The 27,801-nt window shown below is 37.7% G+C and overlaps 1 protein-coding gene across 3 annotated transcripts in view; it reads left to right on the forward strand.

Annotated features, from left to right (window-relative positions):
- Positions 1 to 454: 454 nt before the first annotated feature.
- si:dkey-119f1.1 (Structural maintenance of chromosomes protein 6-like) overlaps positions 455 to 27,801 on the forward strand; it is a 164,488-nt gene continuing 137,141 nt past the window's right edge. For 2 of the 3 annotated variants that reach the window (XM_063004092.1, XM_063004094.1), the window contains exons 1-8: positions 455 to 534; positions 2,347 to 2,449; positions 4,149 to 4,277; positions 5,466 to 5,583; positions 11,208 to 11,313; positions 11,444 to 11,580; positions 13,455 to 13,516; positions 13,640 to 13,720. In XM_063004092.1, the coding sequence (XP_062860162.1) occupies positions 4,149 to 4,277; positions 5,466 to 5,583; positions 11,208 to 11,313; positions 11,444 to 11,580; positions 13,455 to 13,516; positions 13,640 to 13,720 (633 nt within the window). In that variant the 5' untranslated portion in view covers positions 455 to 534; positions 2,347 to 2,449. The remainder of the gene's footprint in view (positions 535 to 2,346; positions 2,450 to 4,148; positions 4,278 to 5,465; positions 5,584 to 11,207; positions 11,314 to 11,443; positions 11,581 to 13,454; positions 13,517 to 13,639; positions 13,721 to 27,801) is intronic. The other variant, XM_063004093.1, reaches the window with a different exon arrangement.

The raw sequence follows: 27,801 nt of genomic DNA on the forward strand, positions 1-27,801 counted from the left end.
AGCAATGGTCTCAGTCTGGCCACCCCTATGAAAATTGTCTGGCTCCGCCACTGGTTTAAAATAATGTCATCAGGGACTGTTGGCCCTCGGGCACTTTTACATTATCAAATCTGGCCCTCCTAGAAAAAAGGTTTGGACACCACTGGTTTAAGCGATGCTTTGTACTCCAGACCAGTTGATGGCGCATCATAACGCTGCTTTGCCAACCGCCTATATATCTAATAAGCGACCAAGCAGACACCATCCAATCAGCAAAAATCCCGTGTTCTTCCAGACATAAAGCTCAACGTAGAAGCGCTAAATAAATAATAGAGGTACGGAAAATTGGTCTTGACTAAAACATAAATCAAGATTTTTTTTTAGCCCTTAAGCGATGCCGTGTACTCCAGACCAGTTGGTGGCGCCATCATAATGCTGCTTTACCAAGCGCCAATATATTCAATAAACGACCAAGCAGACACTATTATATCAGCAAAAATCCCGTATTGGTCTAAACGTGAAGCTCAACAGAGAGGCGCCAAACGAAGCATAAAGGTACGGAAATATTGGTCTTGACTAAGTGTTGATTAAAAAACATTTATGTGATTTCTCTAAAAAAAAAGGAAACGTTTTAGAGGAAAAAGCCAGCGTAAAATCTTTATTTTAAGTAATACTCGTTCTGATTAAGTTTTACTAAAGCATAGTTGGCCATGTGCATTTTAAAAATACACCGTTAACCTATCTGCAAATTAAATTTTATTGAGATATATCTATTGTGGTGTAGAGGGTCTGCGATATGACTTTTATTCAGTTTAGATAATTGCAAGACGACCGAACATGCCAAATGACTCGGTCTGCACTTTAAGCACTTTTGTTGCTTTCGATTTTATGCAGAACTGGAAACAAATGGATGCCAACGTATTTAACAAAACGAATCACAAAGTCTTTTACAAACATATCACTCTCCCTTTAACTTAATGCTACATAAACTTTGTGTACGTACTAAATAACTATTAGTACTACTAATCACAAAGTCTTTTACAAACATATCACTCTCCCTTTAACTTAATGCTACATAAACTTTGTGTACGTACTAAATAACTATTAGTACTACTACAGCAGCCGTGACTGCAGCTGACCAACACTTTCACATTGCTGTAAAGAGATTTTCTTAAATGATTTTATTAGACACACACAAACCACTTGTTTCGGCTCTGTTTATTATAACTTTCTCCAGGCCACTTTTTTTTTCTTTTGGTTTTTTATATCCTAGCCTGACTCAAACTGGGTTTTTACCGGATAATTGGGCTGCTTTGTAGTTTTCTTTAGACAGGAAAGTCCTGGTAGTAGTCCTTTAGTGGAAGTCCTTCCCTTTTGCTTACCAGATGAAGGTTGTGAAATCTTTTTTTATTTTTTATTTATGTATTTTCTCCCTTTTTTCTGACCTCCGCCCCGATTGTGGAGAGCGAACTGACACATGCCCCCTCCGACATGTGAGCAGTAGCCAACTGCATCTTTTCACCTGCACGAGGCGAGTTCATATGCAGACCAGCCTAGTGCACGGAGAGCCACACCCTGATCGCATTATTTCTCTACTCTGTGCAGACGCCATCAATCAGCCAGCAGAGGTCATAATTGCATCAGTTATGAGGTCACTATCTGGCTCCCTCCATGGAACAACAGCCAAATGTTGATCATATAGCCACACAGCCTAATGGCAGAGCTGAGATTGGATACGATGTATTCGAAATCCCAGCTCTGGTGTGCTAGCTAGTTACTTTCCTAACTTTCTAGAGCCTCTAGGGTTATTAATTTAAATATTTGTTAGATAGTTGTAGCCTAGCGGTTAAGATACTGGACTAGTAATTAGAAGGTTGCTGGTTCAAGCCCCACCACTGCCAGATTGCTGCTGTTGGGCCTTTAAGCAAGGCCCTTAACTTTCAGTTGCTCAATCTTTATAATGTCACAGTGTCACAAGTCACTTTGGATAAAGGCATCTGCTAAATGTAAATTTATATAGGACAGCTACTCCTGTCCTAGCTGGTTAAACACTAAAAAGCGTTTCTTTGCCCTTCTTGATCGTATTTCCAATAACATTTACAAGTAGTAACTTTAATTGGATAGCTATTTTGAATTGTTTAAGTTCGGTAGTTCCCATTAATAGGTGCCCTGACCCAATTGCTGTTTTTTTTAATGCTTTTAGCACTATCCTCTTAAGTATCAATACCATACAGGTAGGAAGTTTGATAGTTATCTGTCTCACATCACTGTTTTCAGCATTACTTAAAATTACCAAAAGACCGTGCTTATCATGCTGGAATGCCTGACGCTTTGACTAGAGTTTGTATTCTCTCATTATCTTTGCAGTCTGCTGTTTTAGAACCTTGATCTGTTCCAGAAGAGAATTTACAAAATTATCACCAGTATTCCCCCCCTCTACCATGCGTGTGAATGCTTCCTTTGCTAAACTGTAAGTCACAATGCTGTCTTTGTTAAAAACTTGTTTTGACATGAGTGCACCTCCATGTCTGGATGGTGAAACATTTGCCTATTGTTGGGTGGCCAGCAGAGGGCTGAATGTTTTCCTTAAGAATTTGGTCCTTGGGTAATTTAAGGATGATTGTTACTGTACATGCAGGAATACAGATTTACCTAGCAATTATGTCAGATCCCAAATGGCAACATGACAACATGGTCTGCTTTGGCTATGGGACTCACTGAAACCTATGTAGTGCAGTCCATATCTAGTAGAAGTTTAGAGTTTAATAAATCCAACATGGGTGAATATGACTACAGTCATGTGAAAAAGTTAGGACACCCCATGAGAACCTTTGTCTTTATGAACATATTTAAACATATGGACATTTGAGCTTTATTTGAACAGTATTGAGAGATGGAGTGTATATAACTGTGTAACTGTTCTGTATATTTTTGTTCTTTCTTATTTTTATTGTTTATATTTCCCTGTAACTTGCTTTGGCAATACGAATGTCCTTATTTGTCATGCCAATAAAGCTTCTTTTGAGTTTGAGTTTGAGTGTATATAACTAAACAAATGAAACTGAAAAAAATACTTTTAAACTCAAGTTGTAAAATGTAATGAACAGAATTGAAAATTCATTGTGAGGAAAAAGTTAGGACACCCTATGCCCTAATAGCTGGTATTTCCCCCTTTGGCTGAAATAACCTCAATTAGACGTTTCCTATAACCATCTGTTAGTCTCTGACATCGACTGAGAGAAAGTTTTTTCCACTGCTCCATGCAGAACTTCTTCTGCTGTGTGAGGTTTGAGGGGTTTCTTGCATTTACAGCCAGTTTCAAATCACCCCACAGTGTCTCAATAGGATTAAGGTCCGGGCTTTGAGTTGGCCATTCCAGAACTCTCCATTTCTTTCTTTTGAGCCATTCCTTGGTGGATTTACTAGAATGTTTGGGGTTGTTGTCATGCTGCATGGTCCGCTTCAGCTTCAGTTTTTGGAGAGATGGTCTTACATTTTCCTCAAGCACCCTCTGATACAGTGAAGAATTCATCGTGAATTCTATAAAGGAGAGCTTGCCAGGCCCTGCTGCTGCAAAGCAGCCCCTAACCATGACATTTCCACATCTATGCTTCACAGTTGGTATGAGGTTCTTGTGCTCAAATGCTGTGTTTGGGTTGCACTGTGTTGTTACTGTGCCCAAATAATTAAACTTTAAATTAATCTGTCCACAGCACATTGTTCCAGAAGTCCTGGTCTTTGTCTAGGTGTTCTTGGCAAACTTTAGTCTTGCCCTGATGTTTTTTTTAACAGCAAGGGTTTCCTCTTTGCAGACCTTTCATAAAAATCAAACTTGTGCAGTCTCTTTCTGATGGTAGATGCATGTACTTTGACATCATCACATGGCAAGAGCTATGTGTACACACTAATAATTTGGAATAACAGATAGCTAATTTGTTGCCTAAGTCTGATACATTTTTAGACACTTTGCCTGGGTTTAAAGTGGTTACAGTACATTGTTTTTAAACCTGTACACAGGGATTGAATAATTAATTGTTAAACGTTCGATTTTGTACATGGAAAAAGCAGTTGTCATCATGGCAGGTCATAAAATAATAAATAAATAAGTGGTTCACATGTCTAAAATGTCTTGTAGGGTTTTTGACACATGCTGTATTTGTTTTGTGCAGATGTCTAAAAGGAAGAAAGCTGATGCAGTGGAAGTGCCTCATAAAAGAGTAAAATCATTACAGGCAGAGTCACTGGAAGAAGAGATCTGTACTATTCAAGACAGTAGTTCTCATCATACATCACACAATGTAAAAATGTACACTTGTGCAGTGTGGTTGTACTTTTTTATAAACAAGTTTTTTTTTTTATCTGCAAAGCACTTGTTGGTAAAATACACAACCAGCAAGTAAAAAATATAACCCTTAATCTGAAAGTTGTGACAGTATGGAAAATGCTAATTAAAATATTTTCCTTTCTTTAGAATTATTTTATTGCAGATAGTATGAAGCCATTATATTTCATGTTTTGTCTGATCAACTTTATTTTATTTGTTATTATACCTCCATTCCTGCATTTCAGGCTGGCAACACAAAAAGTTGGAAGAGTGCAGTTTAGGGCTAGTAACGGAGTCAAAAATACAAATAATTTTATTTTGAACAGGTATTGTTAAAAGGTAATCATGATTTGGTGCAAAAGCAGTATCCACTAGTCTTTGAGTGTGTTAAGTTCTCTGGACTTCTCTGGGTCAGACAAATCAGCATTCCAGGCTGATTTCAGCAACAAGTTTAAAAGCCTGGGTCTTTCAGGGTATGGGGTTGTGCTAGTACCCTTGGTAAAAGTAATTTAAACTTCTGTGATGGCAGCATTACATTTTAGAGCAACTGATAATGCCTTCAAGACAACCTCATTTATTAAGACAATGTAAAAACCACATGCTGCACACAATACAAAGGCATGGCTGCAAAACAAGAGGTACTGGACTGTCATGCCTGCAGTTCTGACCTGCCCTCAACAGAGAACGTGTGGATAATTTTAAAATGAAAAATGCCTTGACAACCCTATACTGTTGCACACCCTCAGACGTGTTTGCATAAGAATGCGACAAAATAACATCTGAAACACTTCATCACTTCATCAAACAAGGATACCAGTGGGACATTACCAAGTGGTACATGCTTTACCATCCCAATGTTTTTTGGAATGTGTTGCAGGCCTGAAATGTAGGAATGGATGTATATTAACAAACAAAATTGAGTTGACCAGATGAAACATTAAATATATTGGGTTCATACTGATAAAGTAAATGTAAGAAACACTGCTTTTTTTTATTTGCATTTTCCATACTGTCCCATCTTTTTCTGATTTGGGTTTGTATTATGTAGTTTTACTGATTAAATTTTTTTTGCTAAACAAGGTCACAAAAAACATTGCTTGGATTTGCATTAAATTTAAATGATAGTTTAAGTAAATCTAAAATTCCTTTATTCCACCCACAGGCCTCAGGGGAGGTTGGTATTATAGAGAGTATCTTTCTGAAGAACTTCATGTGCCATTCTCTGCTTGGTCCCTTTACATTCGGACCAAATGTCAACTTTGTTGTTGGGAACAATGGAAGTAAGTTCTTTTTTTAGGTTCTCTGCATTGTCACGTTTTTGAAAAAAAAAAGTTGTGACTATGAAAAATGCTCGAAAACACAATGTTTCAGATGTGTATTTCATTGCAGACAGTATGATAATTCTTGTTTTGTTTGGTCAAATTTAATTTAATTTGTTAATACACGTCCATTCCTGCATTTCAGGCCTGCAGCACATTCCAAAAAAGTTAGGACCAGCGAATTTAGGGCTAGGAAAAAAAACACACTAAATAATGATGTGATTTTTAAACAGGTAATGGTAATAGGTGATATTAATCTTGATTTGGTACTAAAGCAGTATCCTCGAAGTTGACCAGACAAAACAAATTATCTTTGGTTCATACTGTCTGCAGTTAAATAAGTAAAAGAAAATGTTATATGTAACTTTTTTTTTGTTCATTTTTTATACTGTCCCAAGTTTGGGTTGTATTTTATTTTTTTGTTGTATCTTCTAATTGGGTTGTAATATAAATGCACTTTTAGTAAATGTCAGGTAAATTATTACTATTAATTATCATGCAATATTACTGCTATTATTGATATTATTTTTATAAAATGGGGCACCAGATTTTTGTAAAATTAATCAAATGTTAGTAGATCAAGTAGAAATAGTAATAATTTGACTGGTATCCACTTTGTGGAACCACTTTCACAATGAAGAAATACACTCAAGTAAATTGTGCATGTGTAAAGTGTTAAAATGACAATATAATACGAGTAAAAAGCATACAGAATAACTAAGAATAATTAATCTAAATTAAAAAAGGTGAGTAATATGTTATTTAAACTTTGAAAACATACACTGATGTGGTGTCACCTCACCTTAACCCTCCACATTGCATCAAGTTTTAAAACATAAGTTGATGATATTGAGTTTAAATAAAGTTCTCTTCACAAATGTCCACTATATAACCTCCAGCCTTAGTACTTGGCCTCCAGCCTTAGTACTTGGTGGAACATCCTTTTGCATAATTGCTTTTCTTTTCTCAAACAAATCTCTGCAGTGCTTAATTCTAGTTTCCTGCATGTAAACTGTAACAGTCTCAAACACATACGTTCTGACTCATGTGGCGCTAACTTATCCTCCTGGTAATCAATGTATTCATGTAGAAAGCTTATATTATTTAGAATACCCCTGTCTTTTAATGTATCTCATTTTATAGCATCTTACCAAGCTTAACATTTTTGCAGGAGTTCTTTAATGGATAAGTTAAGGGGCGTAGCATAATTCAAAGCTTAACTGAAACTGATATTTTGGTATGTTCTTTTTGTTCTTGGGTTTAAGTTACTAGTTAGAAAACATGTTGAGGACATTTGAAATCAAATCCAACAGAGCTACTGGAATAATTAGGGTAAAGACTTAATAAGCAGGTTAATCAATAATCATTTGTTTAGCTTTAATGTGACTAATCACATAGTAGCCCTTATTTCTTATCCAAAAACTGGTAAAACATTTTTAAACAAACTTGGCATTTAACTTGTTGGACAACTTTCTTGTCATATTTCTAACATACAGTCAACTGACACAGTCAACAAACCCCTAGCCAGTCAAGTATTTGATGTGTTTTATCCCAAGCACACCTGGTGTAACTAGTAAGGCCCTGGAACAGTTGCATCAGGTGTGCTTGAAACAACACTTGATTTGCAAATGTGTGCTTTTATGAAGGATTCTATGAAGTTTTAATAATTCTGAGACTGTAGTAGTTATTAAAAGTAGCATTGTGTTGAATTTGGAGAAACCAAGTTTTATATTAGTTTGTATTGTGCTATTTAAATTGTTTTTGTTTATTTGGTTTATTGCATACAGCTAAAAGTTTGTAAACGTTTCCAATAAACCTAATTTCCAATGGGGGTTGAATATTTTTTATTGCAACTGTATGTTCCTAAATGTACTACATTGTTGTACTTTTACCATTTAAGTTAATTCAGCTAGCCATACAATTGGTCATAACTTATCGTCTAGCCGTACAATTGTTCATAGCTTTCATTTTCACAATTTTTTATTCAGTATATTTTATTTATTTTACTAATATCATTAAACATTGTATTTGTTTTACTTGTGTGTATTTCTCAGTTGTGACAAAGGAATTCTAAAACTAACAAAAAATTCATTAAATTTGAGTAATCAGATTTCCTTCAGATATCAGGCAAATTATTACTATTTCATATGTTCTTGATGTTCAGCAATCAAATTTATCTGATTTTGAGATATTTTGTTTGTATGACTGGTGCCTCATTTAAAAATATTGTTAATAAATATTAATTAATAATTATAAGTAATAATTAAATAACAGGCAGGCAAAGCCTGCATATGCCTAAAGTTTGTCTGGATTCATTCAGGATGAATTTATTTTTATTTAAACACAATAACTCATACTGGGGTTTGTAGAAGTCCTAAAATCTTAGAAATGGTTTGTGGCCCTTTTCAGGCCGGGATCAACAACTTTCTCATATATAGCTAATTAATATTAACTAATCTTAAATACAGACAGATTCATCAATTACTAACTTGTTTTCTTGCAGCCCCATCCACATACAATACGTCACACTTTATTTTCCTGCTTAATTATTATTTATTAGTTTTGGGATCCATTTTAGTGCCTGTTTACTGCCATTTTTTCAGGACACTTATTCGTTTATGCCATTAACTAAATTTCAATAATTTAAAATTAAATCATATCTTGCAGTGCCATGGTGTACAGAAGGTTGCAAGACTGAAGTTGATTATGTCAATATGTTTTATTTTGGTTTTCACTTCAGAGCTCAGTGTGCTCCCAGTGTTTAACTGTTAAGAGCTGTGGATGGACCTTCTAATTACGGGCTACATAGGAAGTCTATAGGTTACTGTCCTAATAATACACATAAACAGCTCTATGAATACAAAGTGGATAAAGAGTATTCAAACCTCTTGACTTTTTTTGCACATTTTGTGTTATTACTCCACAATTAATTGCCCATAATAATGATGTGAAGGTGTTTTTAAAGTTTTAAAGGATTTATTGACAATTCACAGAAGCATATTGCCTGTGTTTGCCAGACATGGTGTTCTGCCCACAGTGTTCGAGTTTTATCTCATCAAATCATCCTTTTCCTTGTGTTGCCAGATTCTTGTATATGCTTTCATATGCCTTTTATTTAACAGTGGCAACTTTCTCGGTACTCTGTCATAAAGGCCTGATTTATGGAATTTTGCAGTGATGGTTGTCTGTTATAACAGGTTGTACTTGAAAATCTATTAGTGGCCATTGTGTTGTTTTTTTTTACATTCCTGGCCAAGTCCTGTCTTGCATGGATGTTCATTTGGCCAGATGGTGTAGGAACTATGCAGAAAAAATATTAATCAGGCCTCAAGCAGCGCCCTGCACCTTGCACCTTTTAACTATGTAGATCAGCTTAAAATCATCACAAATACCAAATCGCCACTTTCCACTGCTTTAGAGACCTGCGCCCTTAGTGTACCAAGGATAAAAATACAACAGTGAGACTATCATGGTTCACTGAACGTTTTAGGCCAGAGACCACCTGGCCCATTTTCACAGCTCTGAAAATGGATAAGTTTGTCATTACTTCTCTTCACCAAGTAAATGAAAGAACTTTCACCTCTGGTTTCCTCTGTCAGGTCTGTCTAATGAGAAGCTATGAACCACACAAAGATTGAATGAATGAATAAAATTAAACATCTCAGACTCACCGATGAGTTGTGTATTGAATTTGTCATGTTTCTGATTGACTTTCATCAATTTTGGTTCCATTGTCAGACGATAAAGAATGTATGCAATCTCTGAAACCTCACTGTCATAGGACATTATTTGCGGTTCTTGGATGAAGTAAACTCCAACTGACACCACCGCCTGGCCTCTTAGTCTCTCATTTAGGACCCTGTATTTTCTGCTTATTGATGTTTAGACTCATTTGAACTCTTATGCATTTTCCATATAATTGAGTATTATTCTACTGCTTATTTATATCTAAGCGGGCTTAGTGGGTAGCGCTGTTGCCTAACAGCAAGAAGGTCCTGGGTTCGATCCCCAGGTGGGGTCCAGGTCCTTTCTGTGTGGAGTTTGCATGTTCTTCCCGTGTCTGCGTGGGTTTCTTCCGGTAGTTCCAGTTTCCTCCCACAGTCCAAAGACATGCAACTGAGGTGAATTGGAGATACAGAATTGTCAATTACTGTATTTGACATTAAACTTGTGAACTAATAAACCTTTTTATTACCTGTGTATTGAGTGGTTACATTAATGACAGGAATGGTAGCTAAAGTGTAAAACATGACGTTAAAATCCCAATAAACAAACAAACATATCTAAGCTATATGCGTTTATATCCAGGTTATGTTTTTTGTTTTCCTGTAAGGAGCCTACATCTTAATTATTTTAGCAATCCTGCTTACCTAGTGCACTCCACTGATGTATACAAAATGCAATATTGTTTCCCAGGGTGCATTCAGGTCCGCTCAGGGTGGCTGGGCAGCGCGGTCTACCTAAAGGGCAGTGTGCCATCGGCAAAAACGGGTGGACAAAAACCTGAATGATTCTGTGTTAAAGTAACTAATTTTGAAAAGAGCTGTATCACCGTAAACTTTAGACAGAGATGATGTGATTCATGTATGTTACATGCTGATTCATCTGTTTTTGTGTAACTTCCATTTTTGTAAGTGTGAACATAGTTGATGTCCCAACTTTTTTACACCTGTTTTTATACCTGTTTTCCCACCCACTGGCTTACGTCTGGGAGTTTTTTTCCTTCCAACTCGGCTCAGTCTGTGCCAACTACAAATTGTCATATACCCTCTATTGCTTAATCCCATTTTAATTAGAGCATTTACTTTACATTGCATATCACCTCCCTTATAATCTGCATCATGCTTTCATTTAATTGTGTTTATAAATGTGTATATGTTTCTTTGGTCAACGTGGAGTTTTTAGTAGTCTAATAAAGTATTTGGTAAACTTGAATTCTTTGCCACAATTCTATTGTGAAGATCAACAGACAGTTACTTGACGATGCAATGCAAATTGTGGATTCATTTAAACTGCCTTTTTAAAGTATGTCCAATCAATTCAAAATGCAACAGGTGGACTCTAATCGAGTTTAAGACACATCTCAATGATGATAAAAGTGAACAGGATACACCTGCCCACAATTTGGAGTGCCACAACAAAGGGTCTGAATACGTTTCAGACCCTTTGTTGACAATATAGTGTGCAAAAAGTAAAAAAAATCCACCGACTCAAATAATGATAATACAACCTAAATATAAAAGTGTGTATGGTTAATTTAGGTTGTTTTGGTCACTTATTATGAATGGACCCTCCTGCTACCCTGAGATGTGTGCTGTTCCTGGCCCAAAACGTAGCACTTTTTTTTCTGTTATGTTAACTTTGTTCCACCTGGGGTTTTTCTATGCCCTGGCTTTCTGCTAACATGCCCTATGCCATTTGATTGTGATGCTGGGAATAATTGACCTCATTATAACTTTGTCCTGGAATCTGTTCCATACATGTCTTGTTTATTGCAATAAAATCAAATTGAATATCTTAACAGTAGTAAAATTATTTTAAGACTAACCATGATTGTACACATGTTTGAAATTTTTTTTTGTAAGGTGGAAAGAGTGCTATATTGACAGCTTTGATCGTGGGTCTGGGAGGCAAAGCACAGAACACCAACAGGGGCTCTTCACTCAAATGTTTTATCAAAGAAGGCGAGAGGTATTATTCTCCCTTATATTCCTAATTTACTGTTAGTTCTATTTGATTCATTTTTAAGTGTTACTTTTTTTTTTTAATATATTTTCTCCCACACTTACTTTGTGTTTGTGGTTGCTTGGCTTATGATTAGCTCTGCAGAAATCTCAATTACTCTAAGGAACAGAGGCCAGGATGCATACAAACCAGATGTGTTTGGGCAGTCTATAATCATTGATCTTCGCATTTCCAGTGAAGGACTGAGAACCTACAAGCTAAAAAGTAAAACAGGTAAACACTGTAAAATTGTCCATAGTAAAAATTTACCCCATTACGAATTTTAAGTTTTAATAAAAAGTTCTTATATTTTTGTAGTAAAAAAAAAACCCTGAACCAAATCATATTTATTAAAGTTAACGATAAAAAACACTGCTCTGGTTATCACTATCCTCTTGAAATAGGACCAGCTTTGTGGCAAAAACAGTGCTAGGTGTACCTCAAAAATAACTGGTATAAGAAAATATAATTATAGACCATGCTGAACAATTGAAAGGTTTTAAGTGAAGATACGGGTTTTGTTCTGGTCTAACTGGCAGAGGGATTCAGTGAGCGTCAGGTTGCTTTCTTCCTTAAATTTTCAAAGATGTCAGTTCATCAAGCTAAAGTAGCAGACATTGGGGAGAACCAGCCCTTCATTTATAAGATGCAAAATCCAGGCGGAGGTTTGCAAAAGACCATAAATATTGGGCTGTAGAGAACGGGAATAAGGTAATTTTCTATGGTGAGTCCAATTTTCAGCTTGGCCCATAACCTTACAAGTCACAGCGCAAGAGTCTAGCACAACATATTTAGGAAGCCACACTGTTGTATCACATTTGCTGATTTGCTGAAATAACCATGTCCTTTCCAGGCAAAAAATTTCAAACATTGGCAATCCCAATAACTTTATGTTAATAGTACTTTTACAAATATGTAAGTCACCCATGCCCTGGGCAATGAAGCACCCATATACCATGATGCTATGAAGATATGTGAAATGGATGTGAGGTGGCTCCTCCAGAGACAAATAACCAAGATGGCACCAGGCCCAGATGGGGTCTTATCCTTATGTCTCAAAGCTTTTGCTGACCAACTGACTCCTATCTTCTACAAAGATCTTCAACAAGTCACTGGAGCTGTGTGAAGTCCCATCCTACTTCAAACGCTCTACCATAATTCTAATCCCCAAGAAACCCTTCATCACAGCACTAAATGACTACAGACCTGTTGCTCTGAAATCTGTGGTCATTAAGTTCTTTAAAAGACTGGTTTTGACGCATCTGAAGAATATTACAGGCCCCCTGCTAGAACCTCTGCAGTTTGCCTATTGTGCAAACAGGTCAGTGGATGATGCAGTCAACATGAGACTGCACTACATTCTAGAACAGGGTTTTTTAAACCCTGGGTCGCAACCCTTAGGTGGGTCGCAGAGAAAACTTTTAATAATTAAATAAACTCCCCCTTGTGGAGGCTTTATGTTACATCTTGTGTAGCTGTGGTCAGATGAGTCCATTTATTAGCTGGTGGGTAGCACTGTGACCTCACAGCAAGGTGGCTCGGTGGGTAGCACTGTGACCTCACAGCAAGGTCCTGAGTTTGATTCCCAGGTGGGGCTGGGTCCTTCTGTGTGGAGTTTGCATGTATATACATTAAATTACCATCTTCCTTTCCTCGCAAAAAGAATTGGTTAGACTGAGGCTAGCAATGCTTCTTTTTTTTTTTTACATTTAAAAACTAAAATATAAAACAGCTTACTTAGCTTGATCATCCAGTTGAGCTAATGCAGCACCAGCAGTGTTTAAGAATATTGAATATTCCATAATCTTAGGTCACTAATAAAGTTTGTAAAGTCATGTGTGCACACACATGTTGATTTAATGTCAATCCTGTTTTATCTCACATGAATGTTTTGCCATTATCTTCTGCCAAGTTATTTATTTCACTATGCATAGGAATCATTTGTCAAGATACCCAGGGTGGTTGCATTACATCGCTTTGTGTAGAAAAATACTGCTGTGGGTTAAAATACATTGTGTGTATTTTTTGATATGATAATGAACAAATACAAAAGTGCTTTAATTCTTGACCCCCACTGCATAACCAACAAAATGTTTTTCTTTGCATAGGACAACTTGTGCCGTTTAAAAAGGAGGAACTGATATCAATCCTTGATCACTTCAATATACAGGTAAATTTATAAATACATTATATACAAAATGTTCAATTATAATATTGTATTTTATTATGATATTATTATATTATTATTGAATTTTTGATAATAATCCTGAACCCCCCCCCCCATTTGGTTCAGGTGGACAATCCTGTTTCTGTCCTGACACAAGAAATGAGCAAACATTTCCTTCACTCCAAAGGAGAAGGAGAAAAATACAAGGTGAGTTTGTAGTGTCTGGTGTTCAGTTTTGTGTGGTAGGTGTTTTGTTAATGTGTGAATTATGATCTTTGCTGTATGTGTCATGGTCAGCCCACACAGTAGAAGAAATATTGAGACTTGCTACCCTGTGCACTTGTTTGAAAGTTTTTGTTAAATAAATGCTATGATTGTAGAAGGGCAAGGATAATTTAGGCTAGTGCTAGCAAACAGTTGTGCATGTTGAATTGTTGCTGATTTGCTGACTGAAATGTGAATCTGTAGGGATTATTTTACATTGTTTTTAACATTCACAAATTTACCAAGCTTGTTCACCATGTTCTCCATAAAAACCTTGTGTATTTGGTGTGATCCTGTATTTTTTACCCAAAGCATGCAGTTTCATGCAATTTGCAGATTTTTCTGCTTTACATAGAAGTCTTTTAACCACTAATCCGAACACATAAGAGAGATCCACTGAGTAACAGCAGCAATTATAACCAGACAACACAAAATGCACACGCCTGCATTTAATGAAAGGTGAACCCCTTTCTTAATGTGAGACATGCCACACACCCCTGTCCATCCAACATCTTTTAATCAAATGCCCCAGATACAAACACACCCCGACAAATATTTCAAATAACCAAATCCATGAAAGAAACATTTTAAAGTAAATGCTCAGGTTCTTTACAAACACAGGGCTGAAACAACATATTTAAAATCTAAAGTTAAGACAGTCCAAAAAAAATGAAATAGAGTAATGTATGTCAGTAATGTATTCGCCATGAATACAACCTCAGTGTAACCATGGTTTAAACACTTTTTCAATTAATATGCAGACTCAATTGTAATAAAAGTAGAAACAGTTGGTAAAACAACTAAAACAGTAACCAGTGACTTTTTGTTTTTGTGTATTTAATTGAAAAAAAGCACACAGAAATGGGACAGCATGAAAAATACAAAAGAAATGCAATAAAACCAAACCTCCCAATGTTTCTTACAAGGTGGCATGGGGGCTCGGTGGTAGGGCTACCACTAACGACTATTTTTCTATCGATTAATCTATAGACTATTTTATCGATTTTTTCCTTCAAAAAATTGTATTTACAATCTCATTTAAGCTTCTTTTAACAACAAACTGTATGGCATAATAATATGGCACAAAACTAAATGCAAACAGGGTTTATGTCCATATTATCAAATTCTAAAGTGCTCCATATTAAACAAAGTGCAACATGTGTTTATGGCATTTCATACACAAAGCAAAGTGCTTAAACTTATAGCAGAAACAAAATAGAGGTAGTCATGTCTCATTAAGTCCAACGTACAGTAAAGACAGAATGAGCCCAGATTATAACCTACACATTCACTCAAAATGTACTTCAAATTCTAAGCAATGTAAACAAAGTGGTAAGTGTTAATTGACATGAGAAGCTTTTTGAGCTTTTTGTGCTTTGATTGCTGCTGCAACCGCAAAAATCGCGAGCCCAACGCAGCAAAGTGACGGCACGTGTGAATGCGCCCTAACTGAACTCGCTAAGAAAGTACCATCAAGGCAGTGTACAAACCAGCTTTTTTGTTTTGTGCCAGTTTTAAGTATTCCCATAATTTTGATGATTTGGGTCTTGGAATGCTTTTAGCTTTTCTTTGAAAGCTCTTTAAAATCGGCCTCTGACATTAAAACTGCGCTTAATGCCGGCAACCCGTGACTAGACCAAATACGACTTAGGTCATATTGATGACAGTATGGAAAATGCAAATAAAATAAAAATGCAGTGTTTCTTACATTTACTTTGACTTTTATTTGATTGCAGACAGTTTGAACCCAAGATATTTCTTGTTTTGTCTGCTCAACTTTATTTCATTTGTTAATATACCTCCATTCCTGCATTTCAGGCCTGCAACACATTCCAAAAAAAGTTGGGACAGGGGCAATTTAGGGCTGGTAATGAGGTGAAAAAACTAAATAATAATGTGATTCCAAATAGGTTTAGTACAAAAGCAGCATCCAGGAAAGGCTGAGTCTTTGATGAGCAAAGATGGCCAGAGGATCTCCAGTTTGTCAACAAATGCATGAGAAAATTATTGAAATTTTAAAAAACAATGTATCTCAAAAAAAGATTGGAAGGGATTTGCATATTTTTTCCTCTACAGTGCATCGGGAGGAATTTCAGTGTGTAAAGGCCAAGGGCGCAAGGTTAAGCTGAACACCCGTGATCTTTGATTCCTTAAACAGCACTGCATCAAGAACCACCACTCAACAGTAGCTGATATAACCACATGGGCAAGGGATTACATTGGCAAATCTTTGTCAAGCACTACAATACAGAGTTACATGCACAAATGCCACTTGAAACTTTGCTGTGCAAAAAATAAGCCTGGGTCTGTCAAGGTATGGGGCTGTGTCAGTGCCCTTGGCAAAGGTAATTTACACTTCTGTGATGGCAGCATTAATGCAGAAAAGTACATTGAGATCTTAGAGCAACATATGCTGCCTTCAAGACGTCGTTTTTTCCAGGGACGTCCATGCATTTTTCAACAAGACAATGCAAAACCACATGCTGCACACATGACAAAGGCATGGCTGTGAAAGAAGAGGGTCCATCCTGACCTATTTTCAAAAAAAAAAATGTGTGGAGAATTTGAAATGAAAATGCGACAACAACCACAACTGATGCACACCTTAAGACTGACACTTGGTATCCTTGTTGCCAAAGCATCTTTCAAGTGTTGTGAGAAGGAATGGGAACATTACAAAGTAAGAAATGCATATCCTGGGTTCATACTGTATGCAATGAAATAAAAGTTGAAGTAAATGTAAGAAACACATTCTATTTGCATTTTTCATACTTTATTCATTTTGTTTTCAGTTTTTTTTTAAATGCTGATTACTAATTTGATGCATGCAAAACACTTCAGGAAGTATGGACTATAGTGATGTAAGACTTAAAAGACACACATTTTGTGATACAGTATGTGCAGAGCATCAAATTTGATCATAGACCTCCAAATACATTGCAATATTCCCAATTACATAAACACATTAGTATATTGTTGGCAATGGAATGCCTAGACAAAACAGGGAAATTTGGAGGCATATGTGGATAGGCAACACACACATACATACATACAGTGTATCACAAAAGTGAGTACACCCCTCACATTTCTGCAGATATTTAAGTATATCTTTTCATGGGACAACACTGACAAAATGACACTTTGACACATTGAAAAGTAGTCTGTGTGCAGCTTATATAACAGTGTAAATTTATTCTTCCCTCAAAATAACTCAATATACAGCCATTAATGTCTAAACCACCGGCAACAAAAGTGAGTACACCCCTTAGTGAAAGTTCCTGAAGTGTCAATATTTTGTGTGGCCACCATTATTTCCCAGAACTGCCTTAACTCTCCTGGGCATGGAGTTTACCAGAGCTTCACAGGTTGCCACTGGAATGCTTTTCCACTCCTCCATGACGACATCACAGAGCTGGTGGATATTCGAGACTTTGCGCTCCTCCACCTTCCGCTTGAGGATGCCCCAAAGATGTTCTATTGGGTTTAGGACTGGAGACATGCTTGGCCATTCCATCACCTTTACCCTCAGCCTCTTCAATAAAGCAGTGGTCGTCTTAGAGGTGTGTTTAAGGTCATTATCATGCTGGAACACTGCCCTGCGACCCAGTTTCCGGAGGGAGGGGATCATGCTCTGCTTCAGTATTTCACAGTACATATTGGAGTTCATGTGTCCCTCAATGAAATGTAACTCCCCAACACCTGCTGCACTCATGCAGCCCAAGACCATGGCATTCCCACCACCATGCTTGACTGTAGGCATGACACACTTATCTTTGTACTCCTCACCTGATTGCCGCCACACATGCTTGAGACCATCTGAACCAAACAAATTAATCTTGGTCTCATCAGACCATAGGACATGGTTCCAGTAATCCATGTCCTTTGTTGACATGTCTTCAGCAAACTGTTTGCGGGCTTTCTTGTGTAGAGACTTCAGAAGAGGCTTCCTTCTGGGGTGACAGCCATGCAGACCAATTTGATGTAGTGTGCGGCGTATGGTCTGAGCACTGACAGGCTGAGCCCCCACCTTTTCAATCTCTGCAGCAATGCTGACAGCACTCCTGCGCCTATCTTTCAAAGACAGCAGTTGGATGTGACGCTGAGCACGTGCACTCAGCTTCTTTGGACGACCAACGCGAGGTCTGTTCTGAGTGGACCCTGCTCTTTTAAAACGCTGGATGATCTTGGCCACTGTGCTGCAGCTCAGTTTCAGGGTGTTGGCAATCTTCTTGTAGCCTTAGCCATCTTCATGTAGCGCAACAACTCGTCTTTTAAGATCCTCAGAGAGTTCTTTGCCATGAGGTGCCATGTTGGAACTTTCAGTGACCAGTATGAGAGAGTGTGAGAGCTGTACTACTAAATTGAACACACCTGCTCCCTATGCACACCTGAGACCTAGTAACACTAACAAATCACATGACATTTTGGAGGGAAAATGACAAGCAGTGCTCAATTTTGACATTTAGGGGTGTAGTCTCTAAGGGGTGTACTTACTTTTGTTGCCGGTGGTTTAGACATTAATGGCTGTATATTGAGTTATTTTGAGGAAAGAATAAATTTACACTGTTATATAAGCTGCACACAGACTACTTTTCATTGTGTCAAAGTGTCATTTTGTCAGTGTTGTCCCATGAAAAGATATACTTAAATATCTGCAGAAATGTGAGGGGTGTACTCACTTTTGTGATACACTGTACATACAATCATGTGAGCAAAAGTATTCATTTGACGTACATACACTGTGATTCAAAAAATGAACTTTGCCCGTAACCTTGGCAAATGTTTATACATTTTTACATTTCACTTTTGCATTCAGAATTAAATTTGTCATCCCATTCACTTCTATTCATATTTATCCAATCCGAATCCCTACAGCCACCAAACTGTATTTAGTCCTTCAGTGCAGGTCAGCAAGCTCTAATTCACATCCACACTGACATAGGATTTCATTAATTTTTTAAAAGGTGCATCAATCTACTCTATTTCTGCTTGACTGGTAGACAAAATTTCGGAAATAACATCTAATTTCTATTTTTGCTCTTATTAAGACCACAGCCATAGCCTGCAGTCCATTATTTCTCCTTTTTATCCCCTCTTTCTCCCGTTCACTAACATTCATCATGTATTTACAGACACATACATACCCAATTTAAACATACTATCATACAATCATTCTGGGCTAAAAGGATCCCCCTCACCTACAAACATACTATTTCAAATGTGTGTGTATATATATATTTATAGTCTTATATTTTTGCCGTGATCTATGTCTTGCCACAATTGTGATTGGCATGGAGTACATCAGCAAAAGGTCTTAATGCTTTCTGAATCCTATATACTATATACAGGGGTTGGACAAAATAACTGAAACACCTGGTTTTAGACCACAATAATTTATTAGTATGGTGTAGGGCCTCCTTTTGCGGCCAATACAGCGTCAATTCGTCTTGGAAATGACATATACAAGTCCTGCACAGTGGTCAGAGGGATTTTAAGCCATTCTTCTTGCAGGATAGTGGCCAGGTCACTACGTGATGCTGGTGGAGGAAAATGTTTCCTGACTCGCTTCTCCAAAACACCCCAAAGTGGCTCAATAATATTTAGATCTGGTGACTGTGCAGGCCATGGGAGATGTTCAACTTCACTTTCATGTTCATCAAACCAATCTTTCACCAGTCTTGCTGTGTGTATTGGTGCATTGTCATCCTGATACACGGCACCGCCATTGGATGCACATGGTCCTCCAGAATGGTTCGGTAGTCCTTGGCAGTGACGCGCCCATCTAACACAAGTATTGGGCCAAGGGAATGCCATGATATGGCAGCCCAAACCATCACTGATCCACCCCCATGCTTCACTCTGGGCATGCAACAGTCTGGGTGGTACGCTTCTTTGGGGCTTCTCCACACCGTAACTCTCCCGGATGTGGGGAAAACAGTAAAGGTGGACTCATCAGAGAACAATACATGTTTCACATTGTCCACAGCCCAAGATTTGCGCTCCTTGCACCATTGAAACCGACGTTTGGCATTGGCACGAGTGACCAAAGGTTTGGCTATAGCAGCCCGGCCGTGTATATTGACCCTGTGGAGCTCCCGACGGACAGTTCTGGTGGAAACAGGAGAGTTGAGGTGCACATTTAATTCTGCCGTGATTTGGGCAGCCGTGGTTTTATGTTTTTTGGATACAATCCGGGTTAGCACCCGAACATCCCTTTCAGACAGCTTCCTCTTGCGTCCACAGTTAATCCTGTTGGATGTGGTTTGTCCTTCTTGGTGGTATGCTGACATTACCCTGGATACCGTGGCTCTTGATACATCACAAAGACTTGCTGTCTTGGTCACAGATGCGCCAGCAAGACGTGCACCAACAATTTGTCCTCTTTTGAACTCTGGTATGTCACCCATAATGTTGTGTGCATTGCAATATTTTGAGCAAAACTGTGCTCTTACCCTGCTAATTGAACCTTCACACTCTGCTCTTACTGGTGCAATGTGCAATTAATGAAGATTGGCCACCAGACTGGTCCAATTTAGCCATGAAACCTCCCACACTAAAATGACAGGTGTTTCAGTTTCATTGTCCAACCCCTGTATATACAGGCAGTGATGGGAATTATGGCTTCTTGACAGGAGCCGGATATTTTGGCTTGGTTCCTTTTAAAGAGCCATTCAAAAAGTGAATCTTCGCGCTGCTAGGTAAACTATAAGACATCCCCGATATTAACATCAAATTTGCATTAAATGTAGGCCTAATTCAAACATCATTTAAATAAGAACGATTAATTTCAAAAGGCAAAAAACTACAGGGAAGAGACAGACTGTGGTTGCATTTCATTAAGTTTTAGAAAAATCCTTTCTTGTACAAAGATGTGACTGAGTTTGATTCTGCTTTAAAACATAAGCACAAAAAAATAATCAGATTTAACCTAATTAAACAAGTTTATAGTTTATTTCTGAATTATTTGTCATTATACTACTAGCTCTCTCTCTCTCTCTCTCTCTCTCTCTGTGTGTGTGTGTGTGTGTGTGCGTGCATGTGTGTGTGTGTGTCGCTCGCTCATTCTCCGCGATACTGAAAGTGTTTTCGGATTTGAGTGAGTGCGCGTGTTTAGCGGAGCAGCCTGGTGATGTCAGGAACGAGATCAGTGAGATTCAAACACAGATCTGCTCTGACAAAAGCGAGAGAGCTACTGATAACGTTACTGATAACTTTACTGATAACTTTACTAATAACGTTTCGGAAATTTCGAGATGGAAACTGCGAACGTGAAGTATAGACTTAATGAAGTACGGTGTCTGCGTAGCCCCGAATATTTTTTAAAAACACATTAGTTTAAATACAACTTGTTTTAATTAAACTGATTTTATTAAAACAGAATTATAAGAACTTTGAATTAGATTTTATTAGTAATTTACACATTTTGTTTCATATTATTTTTTATTTATAATTATTAAATGATTTATTTTTTCGGTACATGTAATTACTTTTCCGAGATTATCTGGCGTACCACCTCATGCTGCTTCACGTACCACCAGTGGTACGCGTACCACAGTTTGAGAACCACTGTTTTAGGTCTTAGTTTAACATACTGTATATGGGTGAAGATAGTGCTAAGGAAATACCACCAGTACCTGCTCCCCCAGCTGCGATGTGTTTATTTGTTCTGAGGTTCTCAAATACCGTACCAATAGCACACATATAGGCTGAAGTGGCTGGCAAATCAGCTGGAGCAGATGGGTTTGTTGACACTCCTGTGCATCCTTGCACTGCTTTGATTATCATAGCCAACTTGTCCTGTGATATTCCTTGGAAAGAATTTTCTTGCTGATTTTCCCTGTGTGAAGTCCTCCAGACTTCCTGCTGATTTTCTGCCTGTATCTTACAAGTCGCTTAAAATTATTTATTGTATGACAGCAATGACACTTTTTTCTGATTATAGAACACCTGAGTGGAACCCAAGCTGGAACATGGTTTGGTTCTAGATTCAAGTCTAAGCGGTCAAGTTCATTTTTAAGAGGCAGATGCTATTTGCACACTGGTGTAAGCAGCAATGTATACTATTTACACCCAGGTGTGAAAACAGCATTACATACTATTTTCACTATTTTTACCTGCAGATACTATTTGCACCCTGGTGTAAACAGCATTGTATACTATTTACACCCAGGTTTGAAAACAGCATTACATACTACTGTATTTTCACCTGGGTGCATACAGCCAGCAGATACTATTTACTTTACTATGTAAATGTACTATTTGCACCCTGGTGTAACGGCTATTTCTGGCTATCTCCAGACTCAAACATTTGTTTGTCTTCACTGTGGCTACAGTCTTCAGTGCTGGACGCAATTTCAAGTATTTCAACCAAATGTTACAGAAAAGGTGCAAGAACATGTTTTCATAGCTGTGTCCACTTTGTTTTTCTTGTGTCTACCTTTCCCTTGCCATTGTACAAAGTACCCTTCCTCCTCTTTTAAAATAGTAAAACTTTGACTTTCTGATTTTTGTAACTCCTCCATTACCATTCTGTAGGCTTTGTCTGTCAGAATCTTTGATAGTTCCATTGCTGTTTGTGAACCTTCCCGTGTGTCAAAGAAGTGTGTAGTAATCTCTGAACATTCTTGAAAATTTCTTTCACATTCCTGTATTTCAATGAATTTAATCAATTCTTCTTGTAGAGCTGCACATATTGACAAATTTTGGTGCAACACCTTTTTCAGTTTCTGGAAGTGGCTTTCAATTCTATTATTTGTGTTGTTGCCCATGGTGGGTAACTTCTTCCTGTAGAAATGGGCCCATTTTTCTTTCTGAGCATCCCATTGTGTCAAAAAGTAATCAACAAACTTTTGATCTGGGCATTCACGTTTCAGTTTTTCCAAACCTTGCTGATATTGCGCATTGGTGTCACTGTACAAAATTAATGTGGTCAGAAGAGCTTTCTTTGCTTGTCTTGTGAGAAGCAGCTCTGCTATTCTTTTCTTCCAGTGTTTTATTACATGGAAAGAGCACAGAAAGATAAGAGCGCCTTCAAAGTATTCATGTAACACTTTCATTTGGGTTGCATCTTTGTCCACCATAAACATTCTGATTCTGCTCCAGTCAGCATTTCTCGCCTTGAAAAGAGCACACATTTGAGACAGGTGCTGTTCAGTTTCACCTCGCAGAAAGGCATATGCGACATGTTCTCCTAAGCCCTGTTCATTCATTACTGCAAAACACTGAAGAGTGTAACCCTGCATGTTATGTCTGGATTTTTTTTGAATGCCTGTCCCATCTTCTGGGTCTGAATAAAAATCATTTGAATGCTTCCACTCTCATCTGCCCCAATCTCAGCTGTATGGCCTTGATCTTTCAAATGTTTTATAACTTTGACAATCTGCTCTGCATCTGTGTGGTCACTCTGCTCTGCTTTCTTAACTTGCTGCTTTATATTATGCAGATCCTTCAATTTCATTTGCTTTCCAAATCTATCTTTCACAAACCCTTTCAATATTAATGCACTGACCTGACAATGATCAATTAACAATGAATTAACTGCAAATATGAAATTAAAATACATCTTATTCATAACTATATTAAATGTATACTTGCCTTTAGCTGCACCAATCTTTCAATTTCTTGCCTTTCTTCTATGTTAGGCCTTCTGTTTTGTGCGTATTTCTGGAAAAGCTTGGCAGATACAGGGTGATTATGTTTCTCCACCACCTTAGAAACAATAAGTTTGCCCACTTTCCTGTCATAGCATAATTTAATGATCACAGGGCATCCCATCCGTAAATAGTGCTGAAAAGGTCATTCTTGCCTGCAATAAATAGGAACAATGATAAGATAAGATAGCCTTTTATTATCCCACAGGGGGAAATTTGTAGTGTTACAGCAGCTTTCAAGAATACAAAAAATAGAAAATTACAAAATGTTTACATGTATGTACACATATACTAAATAGTAAGAATATGTAAAAATTACAAAAATATAAACAGTATTTATAGAGGAAGTTAAACCAAATATTGCAGTTATTAGAAATATTGCACAAAGTACAGCAGTAAAGAAATTGAAAACAATTATATATACAGTGTATCACAAAAGTGAGTACACCCCTCACATTTCTGCAGATATTTAAGTATATCTTTTCATGGGACAACACTGACAAAATGACACTTTGACACAATGAAAAGTAGTCTGTGTGCAGCTTATATAACAGCATAAATTTATTCTTCCCTCAAAATAACTCAATATACAGCCATTAATGTCTAAACCACCGGCAACAAAAGTGAGTACACCCCTAAGAGACTACACCCCTAAATGTCCAAATTGAGCACTGCTTGTCATTTTCCCTCCAAAATGTCATGTGATTTGTTAGTGTTACTAGGTCTCAGGTGTGCATAGGGAGCAGGTGTGTTCAATTTAGTAGTATAGCTCTCACACTCTCTCATACTGGTCCAACATGGCACCTCATGGCAAAGAACTCTCTGAGGATCTTAAAAGACGAATTGTTGCGCTACATGAAGATGGCCATGGCTACAAGAAGATTGCCAACACCCTGAAACTGAGCTGCAGCACAGTGGCCAAGATCATCCAGCGTTTTAAAAGAGCAGGGTCCACTCAGAACAGACCTCGCGTTGGTCGTCCAAAGAAGCTGAGTGCACGTGCTCAGCGTCACATCCAACTGCTGTCTTTGAAAGATAGGCGCAGGAGTGCTGTCAGCATTGCTGCAGAGATTGAAAAGGTGGGGGGTCAGCCTGTCAGTGCTCAGACCATACACCGCACACTACATCAAATTGGTCTGCATGGCTGTCACCCCAGAAGGAAGCCTCTTCTGAAGTCTCTACACAAGAAAGCCCGCAAACAGTTTGCTGAAGACATGTCAACAAAGGACATGGATTACTGGAACCATGTCCTATGGTCTGATGAGACCAAGATTAATTTGTTTGGTTCAGATGGTCTCAAGCATGTGTGGCGGCAATCAGGTGAGGAGTACAAAGATAAGTGTGTCATGCCTACAGTCAAGCATGGTGGTGGGAATGCCATGGTCTGGGGCTGCATGAGTGCAGCAGGTGTTGGGGAGTTACATTTCATTGAGGGACACATGAACTCCAATATGTACTGTGAAATACTGAAGCAGAGCATGATCCCCTCCCTCCGGAAACTGAGTCGCAGGGCAGTGTTACAGCATGATAATGACCCCAAACACACCTCTAAGACGACCACTGCTTTATTGAAGAGGCTGATGGTGAAGGTGATGGACTGGCCAAGCATGTCTCCAGACCTAAACCCAATAGAACATCTTTGGGGCATCCTCAAGCGGAAGGTGGAGGAGCGCAAAGTCTCGAATATCCGCCAGCTCCGTGATGTCGTCATGGAGGAGTGGAAAAGCATTCCAGTGGCAACCTGTGAAGCTCTGGTAAACTCCATGCCCAGGAGAGTTAAGGAAGTTCTGGGAAATAATGGTGGCCACACAAAATATTGACACTTCAAGAACTTTTACTAAGGGGTGTACTCACTTTTGTTGCCGGTGGTTTAGACATTAATGGCTGTATATTGAGTTATTTTGAGGGAAGAATAAATTTACACTCTTATATAAGCTGCACACAGACTACTTTTCATTGTGTCAAAGTGTCATTTTGTCAGTGTTGTCCCATGAAAAGATATACTTAAATATCTGCAGAAATGTGAGGGGTGTACTCACTTTTGTGATACACTGTATATATATATATTAAATGTCATAAATGTCTATAGGAAAACCATTTCAACAATCTGTCGGAGAAGCTCTAGCACATTCCATTCCAGCTAGTCTGATATTAAGCTTACACAATTGAACAGCAGAGCTAATGCTATAGTGCATGCCAAATTATTTGGGTCACTCTCTGCAAGTGTCAAAAAGGTGCAGCAACTGTTCTAACTTTTGCAAGTTCTTTTGGAACCATAGTGGACACATGACAGAGTCAATCTAGAGTACTTGAACTTTTCTGCAAGAGCTGGATTGCTATCATTTATCTTTTCTGATCTTTCTTTGTGCATTGGATGGTGGCCCTCTGCACTCCATAACCTCACTGCTCTCTGGAATTCCTCATAACTGTCGAAGGACTTTCCTACACAAACTCTTCCTTATTTAGGAGAGAACACAAATATTAACATCATTACAAGCCTGACATGATATATGTGTGAAAACAGTTTGCCATACAAAGGTACTTTACTGTTCTGAAGAATTGATGTGAACATACTAACAAGCAGTTAAGTTTTTTTGGATGAGCCAACACTGCTTCTTAAAATTAGCGAATATTAACTTTAAATCACTGACGCTCTCAACAGTTTGAACAATTTAGGTACAAAAACAGCCAGCACTTAAAAAAACCATGAGTTTGGGCTAATGAGTAAAAAAACTCAGCAGTTGTAATTTCAGTTTGAGGTCTGCAAGGGCTTGAATTTTTTAATCAGGGTTTGAACTGAGGCAGGATTGGGGGATGGCATGAGAAAAAAATGGAATTGGAGGGGTCCCATGCAATTTCTTTAAATTTTTATGATTTTATGTGACATTATCCTTACTCAGTTTTCATCATCTTCAAACTTTGAGTCTTCCCCCATGGATATAAAGTAAACTCACAGCTTTAACAAATACAGTATACAGAACATTGTGTAAACCGTGCACAGGATCCCCATGAACCAGAAGCGTAGGTTTCATTTCAACTTTGGGTGGGACACACTGTTCACACCACCTAACCTAACACATTGTACAAGTAGTGTTTTATGTTAAAAGAATGCTGTTATTATGTTAAAAGGATTTTATACACCCCTCTGAACTTTGAGGGGGACACACTCACATCCCCCCCCCCCCCAAACTATGCCTAGGCTATGAACCTTTCTCCACACAAGTTCCAACTGTCATACATAAACCCATTCTGCTTCATTCATTATCGCCCTCAAATCTTAAAAAGATGACTGCTTCAAAATGTTGGTTATTCTAATTGTCCATTCCACCTTAAGCAGCAAAAGTTACAGCATCCCCACAAGTTGCTTGAATAAAAGTTCTCTACTATTTGAGATGAAACTTCAAACAAAAATTCCAAATTGAAAATTCAAACAGACAATAGTTTGCCACCGTAAAAACGCCTTGTAAAACAGACTTAAGTAAATAATAGTAAATACACCAAATACAAACAGACATTATTATTATTTTTTATATAATAAACATAGATTATTATTTTTTCTTTTTTTATAGTACATCTATATTTAGCAGCATACCTATTCTTTTAACAAGGTGTTTATACACGCCCGCTTTGAATCGCAGCCTGCTGGATGTTTAACATGGAGGTCAAGCCAGCGGCCATTTGCCCAAACTGGCCGCATGTCAGATTTGTGTGCACAGCTACCAGTGACTAGTCACAGTACATGAAAACATGAATAAAAGACTTCAAATTACACATACAACTCACCACTTTATAAAATGGTAATTTCTCATAAGTAGTCCATAAATAATCAGATGTCAGTTCAGTGTTTATCATGCTCATTCTACTGTACAGTGTTTTAGTAAATGGCTTCCAAAATCATTATTGGCAATTGTATTGCAATGGCGTGAAATTAAATATAGTATACAATTGTCGTTTTTTTTAAGTAGTCCATAAAACCAACATGTTCAGGTAAGTTTTTTTTAATATATATATATATACACAGTGGGGTCAAAAAGTATTTAGTCAGCCACTGATTGTGCAGGTTCTCCTACTTAGAAAGATGAGAGAGGTCTGTAATTTTCATCATAGGTACACTTCAACTATGAGAGACAAAATGAGAAAAAAAATCCAGGAAATCACATTGTAGTATTTTTAAAGAATTTATTTGTAAATTATGGTGGAAAATAAGTATTTGGTCAATAACAAAAGTTCAACTTAACACTTTGTAACATAACCTTTTTTGGCAATGACAGAGGTCAAATGTTTCCTGTAAGTCTTCACCAGGTTTGCACACACTGTAGCTGGTATTTTGGCCCATTCCTCCATGCAGATCTCCTCTAGAGCAGTGATGTTTTG

This window comes from Trichomycterus rosablanca, chromosome 11, assembly GCF_030014385.1.
Source record: "Trichomycterus rosablanca isolate fTriRos1 chromosome 11, fTriRos1.hap1, whole genome shotgun sequence".
NCBI classification, from domain to species: Eukaryota; Metazoa; Chordata; class Actinopteri; order Siluriformes; family Trichomycteridae; genus Trichomycterus; species Trichomycterus rosablanca.